A 14,502-nucleotide genomic window follows, 5' to 3' on the forward strand; every position below is an offset into this window, starting at 1 on the left:
CACACACTTATACACACACCACTTGACACACACCAGTTAACAAGCACCAATTCACACACACCAGTTCACACACCATGACACACACACCGGTTCATACACAGGTTTGAAAAACAGTAAACACACTGGTTCTGGTTCTGAGATGAAGTGAGTTTTGCACACACACACACACACACACACACACACACACACACACACACACACACACACACAGTCTATTATGCCTCTCAGAGGCTTCAAGTCATTACTTCCTCAACAGCACTTTTTCAAAATAACCATTAAAAATAGACCAACTTAAAAAAAACAAAACAAAAACATATAAACTTATTAAACCTCAAACCAAAGAAAAAATAAAACAAATAAAAAAAAAAAAAAAAAGTTTTTATTTTATTTTCATTGAGCGCCTCGAACGCATCACCATCACATCAACCTCGATCCCACTGTCTAGATCTTCTCTATAAGCGGCTCCATCAGCTTTTGGCCCGGAAACACACACACACACACACACACACACACACACACACACACACACACACACACACACACACACACACACGCCATCTGGCCGCGTACCTTCTGCAGCCTACTGACCCACTGGCTGTCTAAAGTCACACTTTATCTTTGTGTTTCCACGCAGATCCTCTCAGTTCCTCCTCCTGGAACCCTGCTTAGATACCTCCTTCTGCTCGCCGCCGCTTCCGAGTCGTCCCCGTAACCACGGCAACGGCCGGCGGCGGCCAATGAAGGTTGACTTCAGGTATTCTCACCTGCGGCCTGCGGGAAACGACCTCCGACCGCCGCGTTTGAACTGTTTTTTATTGTTCGGTTAATTAGAAGGCGAACGCGCCCATCTGCCGCCTGCGCACACACACACACACACACACACACACACACACACACACACACACACACACACACACACACACACACAATTATCGTTAATGAACCACCTCGGATGCACAAGCTGCCGCCCTGCAAGCTGATTGGTCCATAGAAAAGGGGGCGGAGCCAATGCGTTCCCGCTGTTCGGACATCTGTTCATCTCGCGGCCCGACTGGCCAATCGCGTCGCGGCCTCGCCGAAACGACGCGACCTGATTGGACGACGACTTGACGACACATTGGAATGGAGACGGAGAAGATGTGGAGATGTTAAGATGATCCATGAGAAGGTTTTTAAAGTAAAATAATTTTAAAGTAAAAATAAAATAAAATAAAAAATAAAATAAAAAAAAATAAAAACAAAAATAACAACAAAAAAAAACCCAGTCTTCAAACCCAGTGTGGAGAGTTTGATGGAAACCCAGCGGAGATGCGTTGAAGATCAACAGAACCTGCTGATCTCCAGAACGTGCAGTCTGGAGATGTGGCTGGAGGTCTAAAACCAGCAACACACACACACACACACACACACACACACACATGCTATTCTCGCTTAGCACAAACCCTTAGTAGATCCTAACCCAGCAGAACCGAGAAGACGTGACCACCAGAACAACGGAGAAGATGGAACCTCTGTGGGACCAAGAACGTGGAGAACCTTGGTTTTGGAGAACCCACCCAAGACGATGTGCAGGGCGGCGGTGACGGGATCTCTGACGCCGTGGACGGAACAGGAAACGACATCGGTGGAGCCTGGAAAGCCCAAACACACACACACACACACACACACACACACACAGGTTAAGATGGTTGGTCAACAAACCTGTTCTTGGACCTTCTGGGAGGAGGAGAAGCTCACCGGCGGGGACGATCCCGAGCGGCAGAGTAGCTTCCACCGGGGTCTCCGGGGATCCGGCGTCCAGCTGCGCCTTGAGGACCAACGCGTGGCAAAGCTCGGCCACCGAGCCGTCGCCGCCGACACACACCACCCTGAGGAACCAAGCAGGACACACCTGAACCCGGAGGAGATGGTTCTCCAACATCTTCAGTCATGAAATTAGCGTTAGCGACCGAGACGACCCCCAATCCAGACAAAAAAAAAAAAAGCTGAAACTCCCCAGTAGACCTGAAGAAGGCCAGAACATCTCGGAGTGATGGAAACCAGCTTCCACGACAAGAAGGTTCGGACGGAGAACCTCCGCAGGAACGTTCAGCCATGTTTTCGTTATGGAAGGTTTGTTTTTCCTTCGTTTCCCGGGCGAAGTTTACCCTTCGTCCACTCGTGTGTCTGTGGGGTCTCCGGTGAACCTCCTGCATGAGGAACCCTGAGGAACCCTGAGGAACCCCACCTGGAGCCTCCACGCAGGAAGAACCACCTTCTGGCTGTGAGGCGCTAACCGCTAATTCTGCGATTATCTGATCATCGTCCTTCTCCGGTCGGGATATGAAACATCTTGACTGTTTGTCAAAGGTCATACGTGGTCAGAAGATGCGAGAAGGTTCATCCTGGACGTTTGAGGACCATATCAAGTTGAGTAAACCCCCCCCCCCCCCCCCCGCTATCCTCTGGACCGGATTAGCTGAAGCTATGCTAGCCGTTGCTGACAGCCATCCTAATTGGCAAATGTAGGTTTCCACCAAATCCTGACCAGAAGAGCCTGTCGCGCATGCGTGTGTGTGACACACACACACACACACACACACACACACACACACACACACACACACACACAGCAAAGCAGCTAGCTTAGCTAATCTGCTCTAAGTGTTAAGCTTTTGAGGGCTGAGCATGAAAGCTGATTACACACGGACTGTGTGTGTGTGTGTGTGTGTGTGTGTGTGTGTGTGTGTGTGTGTGTGTGTGTGTGTGTCACGTCTCTATCCCTTCAGAGGACATCACATTAACATGCATTTCCTGGAGTTTTAGCATACATCACACCGGTGAGCGGTTGCATAAAGCCACTTTGGGCTTAAATTTAGTTTTAGATTTAAGGGAAATCACACACACACACACACACACACACACACACACACACACACACACACTAGTGAGCGTGCTTGCCTTTTGCTGTGGGATTCAACAGGTATTTTAAACTCTCATGTGAGGTTAGCTAACAGCTTGACCTCTGTTGCGTATCTTTGCCTGTGTGTGTGTGTGTGTGTGTGTGTGGGGCCAGTCTGGGTCAGTGTGTTACAACAGTGAAGTCCATCGGTTATTCAAGCGGCTGTGACATGTTGTGTAAAAGGGTCTCCGTCCTCAGCGAGGAGGTGAATGAGGTCGCCTACTGGAAGGTTGGTTGTAAAAATATGTTTACATCCTGATGAAAAGAGCGTGATTTAAAGAAAAGAACATCCGGTATCGCCCGCCCGGCGGTGGCGTGGCGTCTGCGCTCCGGCGAAGCCGCTCTAGAACTTGTTTTCCAGGATTGTGATGATTCTGGAACAAAAACTCAACCGTCAACTCCTCCCTTTAGTTATTGCAATACCGCAGGTGACCACTAGGGGGCGCCAAGTACAGCGTCTTTTTTTTTTTAGCGGTTCGCGCTTCAGTCTCCTTATGACCCGTTAAATGGCAGGATGAATGGTTGCATGTCATAATATGACATTAAATGGGTGAATGATTGTATATCCTAAATATTAGTGACAAAAAAACACCTCCATGTCTTTATATGTGATGTGTGAATGACGGGGTGAACGGTTGTTTAACCAAAATATGAAGAGATTAATAAATAGGGAAGTGAATGATCAATGTCTTTGTATGTGTGAATGAAAGGATGAATGTTTTTTTTATGTTACTACATGAGGTGTTAAATAAAAGGGTGAATGTTGTATGTTTATATTTGTGAATGAAAGGACGAATGGTTGATTTTTCATATTTATGTAAATGAAAGGGTGAATATTTATATTTGTGAACGATTATATGTTTATTTGTGAATGAAAGGGTGAATGTTGAATGTTTATATTTGTGAATGAATGGTCATATTTTCATATTTATGTAAATGAAAGGGTGAATTTTCTTGTTTATATTTGTGAACAGTTGTATGTTTATTTGTGAATGAAAGGGTGAATGGTTATGTTTATATTGGGAATGAATGAATGTATTTTCATATTTCTGTAAATGAAAGGGTGAATTTTTGTGTTTATATTTGTAAATGGTTGTATGTATGTATGTATGTTTATATTTTTGAATGAATGTATTTTCATATTTATGTAAATGAAAGGGTGAATGTTGTATGTTTACATTTGTGAATGAATGGTTTTGTTTTCATATTTAGGTGAATGAAAGAGTGAATGTTGTATGTTTATATTTGTGAACGGTTGTATGTTTATTTGTGAATGAAAGAATGCATTTTGTGTGTTTATATTTGTGAATGGTTTTGTTTTCCTATTTTATGTGAATGAAAGGGTGAATTTTTGTGTTTATATTTGTAAATGGTTGTATGTTTATTTGTAAATGAAAGGGTGAATGTTGTATGTTTATATTTGTGAATGAATGAATGTATTTTCATATTTATGTAAATGAAAGGGTGAATGTTGTATGTTTACATTTGTGAACGGTTGTATGTTTATTTGTGAATGAAAGAATGAATTTTGTGTGTTTATATTTGTGAATGGTTTTGTTTTCCTATTTTATGTAAATGAAAGGGTGAATTTTTGTGTTTATATTTGTAAACGGTTGTATGTTTACTTGTAAATGAAAGGGTGGTTGGTTATGTTTATATTTGTGAATGAATGAATATATTTTCATATTTCTGTAAATGAAAGGGTGAATGTTGTATGTTTATATTTGTGAACGGTCGTATGTTTATTTGTGAACGAAAGGGTGAATGTTGTGACCCTGTGATTGGTCAAGCGTAAGCCCCGCCCCCTGCGATTGGCTCCGCCCCTGCCTCGCATGCCTGACCGCGGGTACGAGCGCCAATGAATGAATGAATGAATGATTTTTTTCGGCAGTGTTTCCCGAGGACAGACACACACCTCCGGACGGATGTGGAGAAAACACACTCCAACATGGAAATCACTGACCCGTCAAACTCTTCCAGCTTGGTCTCCTTCACCACCGAGAGGGTGTGACCTTTCCTCTCCGTCACTGCCGGGAAGAGAGAGAGAGATGGAGGGATAGTGAGGTGAGGCTGGTGCACGAGGACGGGAGGAGGAGGAAGATATGAAATACTGGGACAGAGGATATCACACCATCTGATGACTGGAAGAGGAGAGGAAAGGAAAGGAAAGGAGAGGAGAGGAAAGGAGAGGAGAGGAAAGGAAAGGAAAGGAAAGGAAAGGAAAGGAAAGGAAAGGAAAGGAAAGGAAAGGAAAGGAAAGGAAAGGAAAGGAGAGGAAAGGAAAGGAAAGGAAAGTAGACAAGGAAATGAGACAAGGAAAGGAAAGGATATAAGAAAAGGAAAGGAAAGGAAAGGAAAGGAAAGGAAAGGAAAGGAGAGGAAAGGAGAGGAGAGGAAAGGAAAGGAAAGGATATAAGAAAAGGAAAGGAAATGAGAGGAAAGGAAAGGAAAGGAAAGGAAAGGAAAGGAAAGGAAAGGAAAGGAAAGGAAAGGAAAGGAAAGGAAAGGAAAGGAAAGGAAAGGAAAGGAAAGGAAAGGAAAGGAGAGGAAAGGAAAGGAAAGGAAAGTAGACAAGGAAATGAGACAAGGAAAGGAAAGGATATAAGAAAAGGAAAGGAAAGGAAAGGAAAGGAAAGGAAAGGAAAGGAGAGGAAAGGAAAGGAAAGGAAAGGAAAGGAAAGGAAAGGAAAGGAAAGGAAAGGAAAGGAAAGGAAAGGAAAGGAAATGAGACAAGGAAAGGAAAGGATATAAGAAAAGGAAAGGAAAGGAAAGGAAAGGAGAGGAGAGGAAAGGAAAGGAAAGGAAAGTAGACAAGGAAATGAGACAAGGAAAGGAAAGGATATAAGAAAAGGAAAGGAAATGAGAGGAAAAGGGAAAGGAAAGGAAAGGAAAGGAAAGGAAAGGAAAGGAAAGGAAAGGAAAGGAAAGGAAAGGAAAGGAAAGGAAAGGAAAGTAGACAAGGAAATGAGACAAGGAAAGGAAAGGATATAAGAAAAGGAAAGGAAAGGAAAGGAAAGGAAAGGAAAGGAAAGGAAAGGAAAGGAAAGGAAAGGAAAGGAAATGAGACAAGGAAAGGAAAGGATATAAGAAAAGGAAAGGAAAGGAAAGGAAAGGAAAGGAAAGGAAAGGAAAAGGATATAAGAAAAGGAAAGGAAATGAGAGGAAAGGAAAGGAAAGGAAAGGAAAGGAAAGGAAAGGATATAAGAAAAGGAAAGTAGACAAGGAAATGAGACAAGGAAAGGAAAGGAAAGGAAAGGAAAGGAAAGGAAAGGAAAGGAAAGGAAAGGAAGGAAATAAGGAAAGGAAGAAACGTGGATGAGGGGACGGGGAAGAAAAGAAGAGGAAAAGAAACAGAAGATGGAGAGAAGAGGAAATGGAAAAGAGAAGGGGGGAGGAGAGGAAGGAAACAAGGAGGAGGAAACGAGGAGAGGAAACGAGGAAGGAAAACTGCCTCCTCTATATCAACAGATGGGACGGTGATCTGCCTCCTGTATCAGGTTACCTAGCAACCAGAGCCTGCCATTAACTCTGACCTTTGGACCCCGCACACACACACACACACACACACACACACACACACCACACAGGGACTGACCGGTGATGTCGGTGCGAACGTCGGCCATCTTGAAAAGCGGCGCCACGTGCTCCCTGTAGACGTGCACGGCCTCCTTCCTGTGGCTGCTGGGGTTGATGAACACCTTCACGTACCTGGGCCGGCCCTGGAACCCTGCCAGCACACACACACACCACACACACACACACACACACACACACACACACACACACATACATATTGTGAGGTCACTCACTTTCTGTGAGATTTATAGACGGAGGAAACACCCAGCTGCTCCTCCAGATGTCCTCCTCCACCTTCTGGAGAAGAAGGAGGATCAGCTTCCAGCTGGGAGGATTCATATTTGTTGGTGATGTGGGGGAGGAGACGAGGAAAGGAGACGAGGAAAGGAGACGAGGAAGTAAAAGAAAAGGTATGTCTGGGTGGAAGGAAAGGAAGGGAAGGAGATGAGAGGAGATGGAAGGAAAGGAAGGAGGAGAGGAGGTATGAAGGGATGGGTAAGGAAAGGAGATAAGGAAGTGAAAGGAAAGGAAAGGAAAGGAAAGGAAAGGAAAGGAAAGGAAAGGAAAGGAAAGGAAAGAAAGAAAGAAAGAAAGGAAACAAGAAAAGGAAACAAGGAAAGGAAAGGAAAGAAAGAAAGAAAGGAAAGGAAAGGAAAAGGAAAGGAAACAAGGAAAGGAAAGGAAACAAGGAAAGGAAAGGAAAGAAAGAAAGAAAGAAAGGAAAGGAAAGGAGAGGAAATGAGAGGAAAGGAAAGTAAAGGAGACAAGGAAAGGAGAGGAAAGAAGGAAAGGAAAGAAAGAAAGGAAAGGAAAGAAGGAAAGGAAACAAGGAAAGGAACGGAAAGAAAGAAAGAAAGAGAAAGGAAAGGAAAGGAAAAGGGAAAGGAGGAAAGGAAAGGAAAGGAAAGGAAAGGAAAGAAGGAAAGGAAAAAGGAAAGGAAAGGAAAGGAAAGGAAAGGAAAGGAAAGGAAAGGAAAGGAAAGGAAAGGAAAGGAGAAGGAAAAGAGGAAAGGAAAGGAAAGGAAAGGAAAGAAAGAAAGGAAAGGAAAAGGAAAGGAAAGGAAAGGAAAGAAAGGAAAGGAAAGGAAAGGAAAGGAAAGGAAAGGAAAGGAAGAAGGAAAGGAAAGGAAAGGAAAGGAAAGGAAAGAAAGAAAGAAAGGAAAGGAAGGAAAGAGAGGAAAGGAAAGTAAAGGAGACAAGGAAAGGAGAGGAAAGAAGGAAAGGAAAGAAGAAAGGAAAGGAAAGAAGGAAAGGAAACAAGGAAAGGAACGGAAAGAAAGAAAGAAAGGAAAGGAAAGGAAAGGAAAGGAAAGGAAAGGAAAGGAAAGGAAAGGAAAGGAAAGGAAAGAAGGAAAGGAAAAAAGGAAAGAAAGAAAGGAAAGGAAAGGAAAGGAAGGAAAGAAAGGAAAGGAAAGAAGGAAAGGAAAGCAAGGAAAGGAAAGGAAAGAAAGAAAGAAAGGAAAAAGGAAAGGAAAAAGGAAAGGAAAGGAAAGGAAAGAAGGAAAGGAAACAAGGAAAGGAAAGAAAGGAAGAAAGGAAAGGAAAGGAAAGGAGAAGAAGGAAAGGAAAGGAAAGGAAAGAAGGAAAGGAAACAAGGAAAGGAAAGGAAAGGAAAGGAAAGGAAAGGAAAGGAAAGAAGGAAAGGAAAGGAAAGGAAAGGAAAGGAAAAGAAAGGAAGGAAGGAAATGGAAGGAAAGGAAATAAGGGAAGGAAATGACAGTAAAGAAAGGAAAGGAAAAGAGAGGAAAGGAAATAAGGAAAGGAAAGGAGGGAAGGGAAAGAAGATAAAGAGTAAGGAAAGGAGAGGAGAGGAGTAACAGGGGAGGAAGGAGAAGAAGAAGAAGATCTTGTTCCTGCTGGAGATCCAGTCACACCGCCTGTCACTTCATCGCCATGGCAACAACAATATTGTTGTTGTTTTTAAACATAATTACTGTAACCAGGAAGTGCTGAATGTATCTGAATGTGTTTGTAAATGTATGTTTTCACCCCCAGGAGGGAAACCAACACACACACACACACACACACACACACACACACACACACACACCCCTGGGTTTGAGGAGGTAAAGGTCTGTGTGAGTGTGTGTGTGTGTGTGTGTGTGTGTGTGTGTGTGCACTCATCATTAGGCAGATTTAGAGGCCGCATTATGAATCCCAATAGACCGGTGCGGATCAATACACACACACACACACACACACACACACACACACACACGGTGGCTCCATTATCCTGCTCCCTGCTATAATCTGCTCCCAAAAGGCCGTGACCTCGCCCCGTTAATGACCTCGCGTACACACACACACACACACACACACACACACACACACACACACACACACACACACACACAGAGCACCTCCTGCCATCCCTGCACCCGGTGTCTCCTCCCCCGTCCCACTACCTTCATCATGATCCTGCCCGAGTGATGGAGCAAAGACCACGAGAAGATCGGCAAAGGTCACCCAGCGATGTGATGGAGGAGGATGGAGAAGATGGGGAGGACCTGGAGGACCTGGAGGACCTGGAGGACCTGGAGGACCTGGAGGACCTGAAGGACTTGGAGGACCTGGAGGACCTGGAGGACCTGGAGGATCAGGGTCTCGACTGAACCTCCTGGACCCGTTCACCCATTCATCCATTTACACACCGGTAGCTGCAGAGCTATCAAGCATACAAGTCGGAGCCGCAAATGGGAGTGGCTGGAGTCTGAAAGTGTCCGAATTTGATTCCCGTTAAAGTATTAAACCTTTTTGGGAAATGCTTGATTCATCACCTTGCGGATTCCAGAGGGCTTTACATCAGGTCACATTCACCCGTTCACAGACCGAAGACACCAAGCGTGGTGCCGAAGCATACAAGTGAGGAGCCTCATTTCCTGCGGAGGTGACCTCAAGCCAGTCCCGCTTTTAAGAATGAACTAGCTACACTCTTGTGAAAAAAGTGAGTGAGTGAATGCTTGTGCGAGACGTACAACCATTAGTTGATGTCGGCAGAGCTACCTTGCATGGCGCCGGAGCATACAAGTGAGGAGCAACAGATGGGACCATTTCCTGGAGGCGACCTCAAGCCAGTCCCACTTTCAGGAATGAAGCTGGCTACACACTCTTGTGAAAAGAATGAGTGAGTGACTGGTTTGTAAGAGACATTCAAACATTCACCCTGTCACTCAAACATGCTTTCTTACCAAAAGGTAATGGCTCGAGTCTGAAAGCATCAGCATTGGACTCCCGTTAAAGTATCAGACCTTTTGGGAAATGCTTGTTTCATCACCTGATGGGTTCCAGAGTGCTTTACCGGTTCACATTCACCCGTTCACAGACCAATGACATAATGCGTGGTGCCGAAGCATACAAGTGAGGAACCACAGATGGGATCATTTCCTGGAGGCGACCTCAAGCCGACCACGCTTTCAGGAATGAAGCTGGCTACACACTCTTGTGAAAAGAGTGAGTGAGTGAATGCTTGTGCGAGACATACAACCATTAGCTGTTCACACACTGATGGTGACAGAGCTACCTTGCATAGCGCCGAAGCATACAAGTGGGAGCAACAGATGGGACCATTTCCTGGAGGCGACCTCAAGCCGACCACGCTTTCAGGGATGAAGCTGGCTACACTCTTGTGAAAAGAATGACTGACTGACTGGTTTGTAAGTGACATCTAAACATTCACCCTTTCACAGGCCGATGGCACTATGCACGGCGCCGAAGCATACAAGTAGGAACCACAGATGGTACCTTCCTGCGGAGGTGACCTCGAGCCATCCCGCTTTTAGGAATGAAGGTGAGCTGCAGGAACCAGGAGGAGGATGAGGATGAAGACCCTCCAGGTGTCGGAGAAGCGAAGAGCGACTTTTCCTCGTCCTCTCAGAGGATGTCACGCCGAGGCATCGGGCGTATTCCAAAGTCAGGGAGGGAGCAGACAAACAGGTCGGTGAAAAAAAAAAAAAAAAAAAAGGGATCAGGTTTCTGTCGGATCATCTCCCCCGCCTAGGGCCGGCAGCCGGTTGCTATGGCGCCGGGGCGTTGCCATGGTAAACAATCCCGGGCTCGAGGCTCCTGACGGACCCCGAGCCCCAAGAGACGGGGAATTAAAAAAAAAAAAAAAAAAAAAAAGAGCATGATAATGAATGAGCTTTACCGAAATAAGTTCTCCGGTTCCAACAAGCCGGGATGTTTCTCCGCTTTTTTTTTTTTTTTTTTCTTTCAGCTGTAAATTCAACATATCGGAACCCGCCGAGCATCACCCCCTCCTGGGGTTTGCACCCCAAAAAAAAAAAAAAAAAAAAAAGCCAGAGATCAGCAGCTAAATTGGTTTCACCTCCGTAATCACGTTACAGGATTAAGGAGATTTCCATCCTCCCGTCCGCCTCATTTGCATATCGTCTTTTTATCATCTATTTTTGCGACAAAAAAAACACACGCGTGACGGCGAACATGTGGACGGATGCTACGAAATGATGTTCGAGTGAGAGGGTGAATGATTGTGTGTCTGTGACTGGTCCTGTGATTGACAGGTGAAACCCCGCCTCTCATCCAATCACGTCACAGATAGGCCCCGGCTCCGCCCAATCACAAGCGCAGGATAAACTGTATGGATAATGAATGAATGAATGAATATTCACTTTTTCCTCCGTCCTCGAGGCGCCGACTGGAAAGAGACAATCTACTTATGGGTTGGCGGGTTTCGTGTGTGTGTGTGTGTGTGTGTGTGTGTGTGTGTGTGTGTGTGTGTGTGTGTGTGACACATGTGTGTTTAATAAACCCTTCATGTCACTATGGAGACACTCACTGACTTCGACCAAAGACCGGTTAATATGTAACACACACACACACACACACACACACACACACACACACACACACACACACACACAGAGGTCACAAGCTGATGTTTTCAGAGATGCAGTAAAACTGATTGCTCAGGTGCTCCGAAACTATTCTTCAAACACTGATGTTATAGTGTAACCAACAGATTAGCTTAGCGTGTGTGTGTGTGTGTGTGTGTGTGTGTGTGTGTGTGTGACATTTATCTATGCCTCCATCTGTGTCGGCGAACGCCCTCGAATGCCAAATCACGCCGAAACTTAGCGCCTCCCGTTGCGTTTGCCGCTAAAAATGCAAAAACAAAATGGAAGTTTGTAAAGTGCTAGCGGCGGCGGCGGCGGCACCTGAAAGCTCCGCCCCCTCATCGTCTGACATCTCTGTCACCGCGGGCAACCCGCCGTCGGATTGACAAGACAATTGATCTGGGCGGCGGCAGCACCTGTCCGGCCGCCGCCGCCGCCTGTCACTCCGTTGTGCTGTTTAACAAGCGCGGTGACTCCACGCCGCCGCCTGATTGGTCGGCGCCGGAGCCGGGCCCTGTGTTCAACGTCGCCGCTTCGGCGCCTTTTGTCACCGCCAGCGCTTTTCACCCGGCGCGCCAAACGCGGCAGCTGCTTCGCACGGCCGAAAGCGCCACAGAATGCGTCGCCGTGGAACCAGGAAGTACCCGCGCGCTAGCTCGCTATTGTGCGGCTTCGCTGTTCAGTCCGCAGGGGCTAAGAGGCGGCGGCGGCGGCGGCGGCGGCGGCGGCGCAACAATAGCCCTTTCACACCGACCTCTGGCTGGAAAATAGGCTTAATATCCTCCCAGGGTGACGGACTCACTTCAACTTCCACACGCTGCAGCCGCCGTGTGGAAAGTCACAAAAGCCAATCGGAGTTTGATGTGTGGTGTGACCACGTGAGGTGACACAAGACCTACAGCTCGAGTGTGTGTGTGCGTGTGTGTGTGTGCGCGCGAGCGCGACGGACGCTTAAAGAAGTTGTGACTCGGCGGCGGCGTAATCTGGCTTGATGGAGCGACCGGCCGACAGACGGACAGGTGACCGGCGATAACGTGTCACACCGATGCCATGGTGACGGCGAGGATAGAGGCCGCGCGCCTGACCTTTGACCTCCCCATTTATGGATCGCTTGTCCGCATAGAGAGGCTGAAAATGCTCGCGTGAGAGAGTGTGTGTGTGTGTGAGCGGGTGAATTAAATCCATACTATTGTTTGTCGAGAGCGAGCTCGGCACCTGCAAAGCACCGTCTGAAGAAAACATACCATAAGATGGCATGTTTTAAACATTAGTCTGATGGTGTAACTCTCAGAAAGAGCTTTTTGGGGTGTTTTTTTTTTGGAGGTCCTCCTGTTAGCGTCGGCTAGCAGACGCCATTGTTTACTCCGCTTTTCGGTTTCCTCTTCGTCACGTGATGTTTGCGTTGAGTTAACGGCCGTCAGTCTTCCAGAATCGGGTCGCGGGGGCGGCGGACACATGGTCCAGCTCTTCTGGGGGGTTCCCAAGCATACCCTAGAGTCTTTTCAGTGTGCCCTGAGTCTTCTCTGTGGTCTTCTCCCAGATGGAGGTGCCTGGAATACCTCCAGGCACTGCAGGAGGCATCCGGACCAGATGCCCCGACTAGAGTCTGAGGCTTCTCTATCCGAGCTCTTGCCGGATGACCGAACTTCTCATCCTATCTCCAAGGGAGAGTCCGGCCACCCTGTGGAGAAAACTCATTTTGGCTTCTTGTACCCGTGATCTTGTTCTTTCAGCCACAGCTGTTGACCATAGGTGAGAGTAGGAACTTAGATCGACTGGTAATGTGAGAGCTTCGCCTTTCGGCTCAGCTTCTTCTTCACCACGACATGCCGGTACAGAGTCCACGTCACTGCAGACTCTGCACCAACCTTCCCTCTCTGGTGAACGAAACCCCGAGATACTTGAACTCCTCCTTCCCAGATCCGGAGTAGACGCTCCACCCGTTTCCGGTTGAGCACCGTGGTCTTGGGTTTGGAGGTGCGGATCCTCATCCCGGCCGGCGACCGGACTTGTATTTCTTCACCTCGAGAAGCCTCTGGGATGAGAGCTGAAACGTCTTCAAGAAATTCAAGTCCGGGCGCCACGACAAGAAGGTTTCGACAAGAATTTGTGACTGGGAACCTCCGCAGAACTCAAACTTCAAACTTGTATTCCCGTTGAAGTATCACTTAAAGGTCCAACCTTTTGCTTAATGCTTGTTTCACCACCTTGTGAACAACAGGGCGCTTTACGTCAGGTCAACCCGTTCACAGACCGATGACTGGTGCCGAAGCATACAAGTAGGAGCCACTGATAGTACCATTTCATGCTGAGGTGGCCTCGAGACGGTCCTGCTTTGAGGCATGAAGCTGAGTTGCAGGAACCAGGAGAAGGAGGAGGATATAGACCCTCCGGGTGTTTGAGGAGCCTCTTCCTGACATCACGGCAGGGTGTCGGGGGTATCCCAGAGGTGGACCTCCCATTCCGAGCCATACATACATACGACCATTAACCCTTTCATCCACATGCCTGGACAACTGAGGCTCCATGATGAACCTCCAGCATGTTTTAAGACCTGTCTGCTCATAAAGACCCCTTGTGGGACTCCAACCAGGGACCTTCTTGCGCAAATCTTCTTTCCCTTTGGGCTTTTCCCTTCAGGGGTTGCCAGAGCTAACCAACCTTCTCCATCTCACCCTATTCTCTATATCTCTCCTTCTCACATCAACTAAAATGTTTCATCCTTCTGATGGACTCATTCCTGATCCTCTCCATCCTGGTCACTTCCAAAGAGAACCTTAGCATCGTCATTTCTGTGACCTCCAGCTCTGACTCCTGCCTTTTGGTCATTGTCACTGTTTCTAGAGCATACAGCATGGCTGGTCTCACCACTGTCTTGTCTGAACCTTCGTTCCTCTCCTTTCCAGTACACACCTCCACTTCTTCCCTAATTTCACCACAGATCACAATGTCATCTGCAAACATCATGATCCATGGAGATTCCCGTCCAACCTCATCTGTCAGCCTGTCAATCACCACTGATGGAGTCCCACCTCCGCCTTGAACTTCTCTGTTAACCCTACAGCACACCTCAGCACTGTCTCACAGCGAGCATACATGTCCTGCACCAGTCTAACATACTTCTACCATACT

The 14,502-nt window shown here is 46.9% G+C and overlaps 1 protein-coding gene across 3 annotated transcripts in view; it reads right to left on the reverse strand.

Moving 5' to 3' along the window:
- cerkl (CERK like autophagy regulator) overlaps window positions 1-14,502 on the reverse strand; it is a 36,190-nt gene that overhangs the window by 7,451 nt on the left and 14,237 nt on the right. For all 3 annotated transcript variants that reach the window (XR_015106248.1, XM_086147690.1, XM_086147688.1), the window contains exons 4-7: window positions 6,537-6,668; window positions 4,905-4,968; window positions 1,738-1,868; window positions 1,557-1,631 (exon numbers count right to left, since the gene is read on the reverse strand). Coding sequence is in view for 2 of the 3 variants with exons in the window: in XM_086147690.1 (XP_086003816.1) it covers window positions 1,557-1,631; window positions 1,738-1,868; window positions 4,905-4,968; window positions 6,537-6,668 (402 nt within the window). In the remaining variant the exon portion in view is untranslated. The remainder of the gene's footprint in view (window positions 1-1,556; window positions 1,632-1,737; window positions 1,869-4,904; window positions 4,969-6,536; window positions 6,669-14,502) is intronic.

The sequence above is a fragment of the Fistularia commersonii genome, chromosome 6 (assembly GCF_037954325.1).
Source record: "Fistularia commersonii isolate RoL2024-O1a breed Wild chromosome 6, RoL_Fcom_v1.0, whole genome shotgun sequence".
NCBI classification, from domain to species: Eukaryota; Metazoa; Chordata; class Actinopteri; order Syngnathiformes; family Fistulariidae; genus Fistularia; species Fistularia commersonii.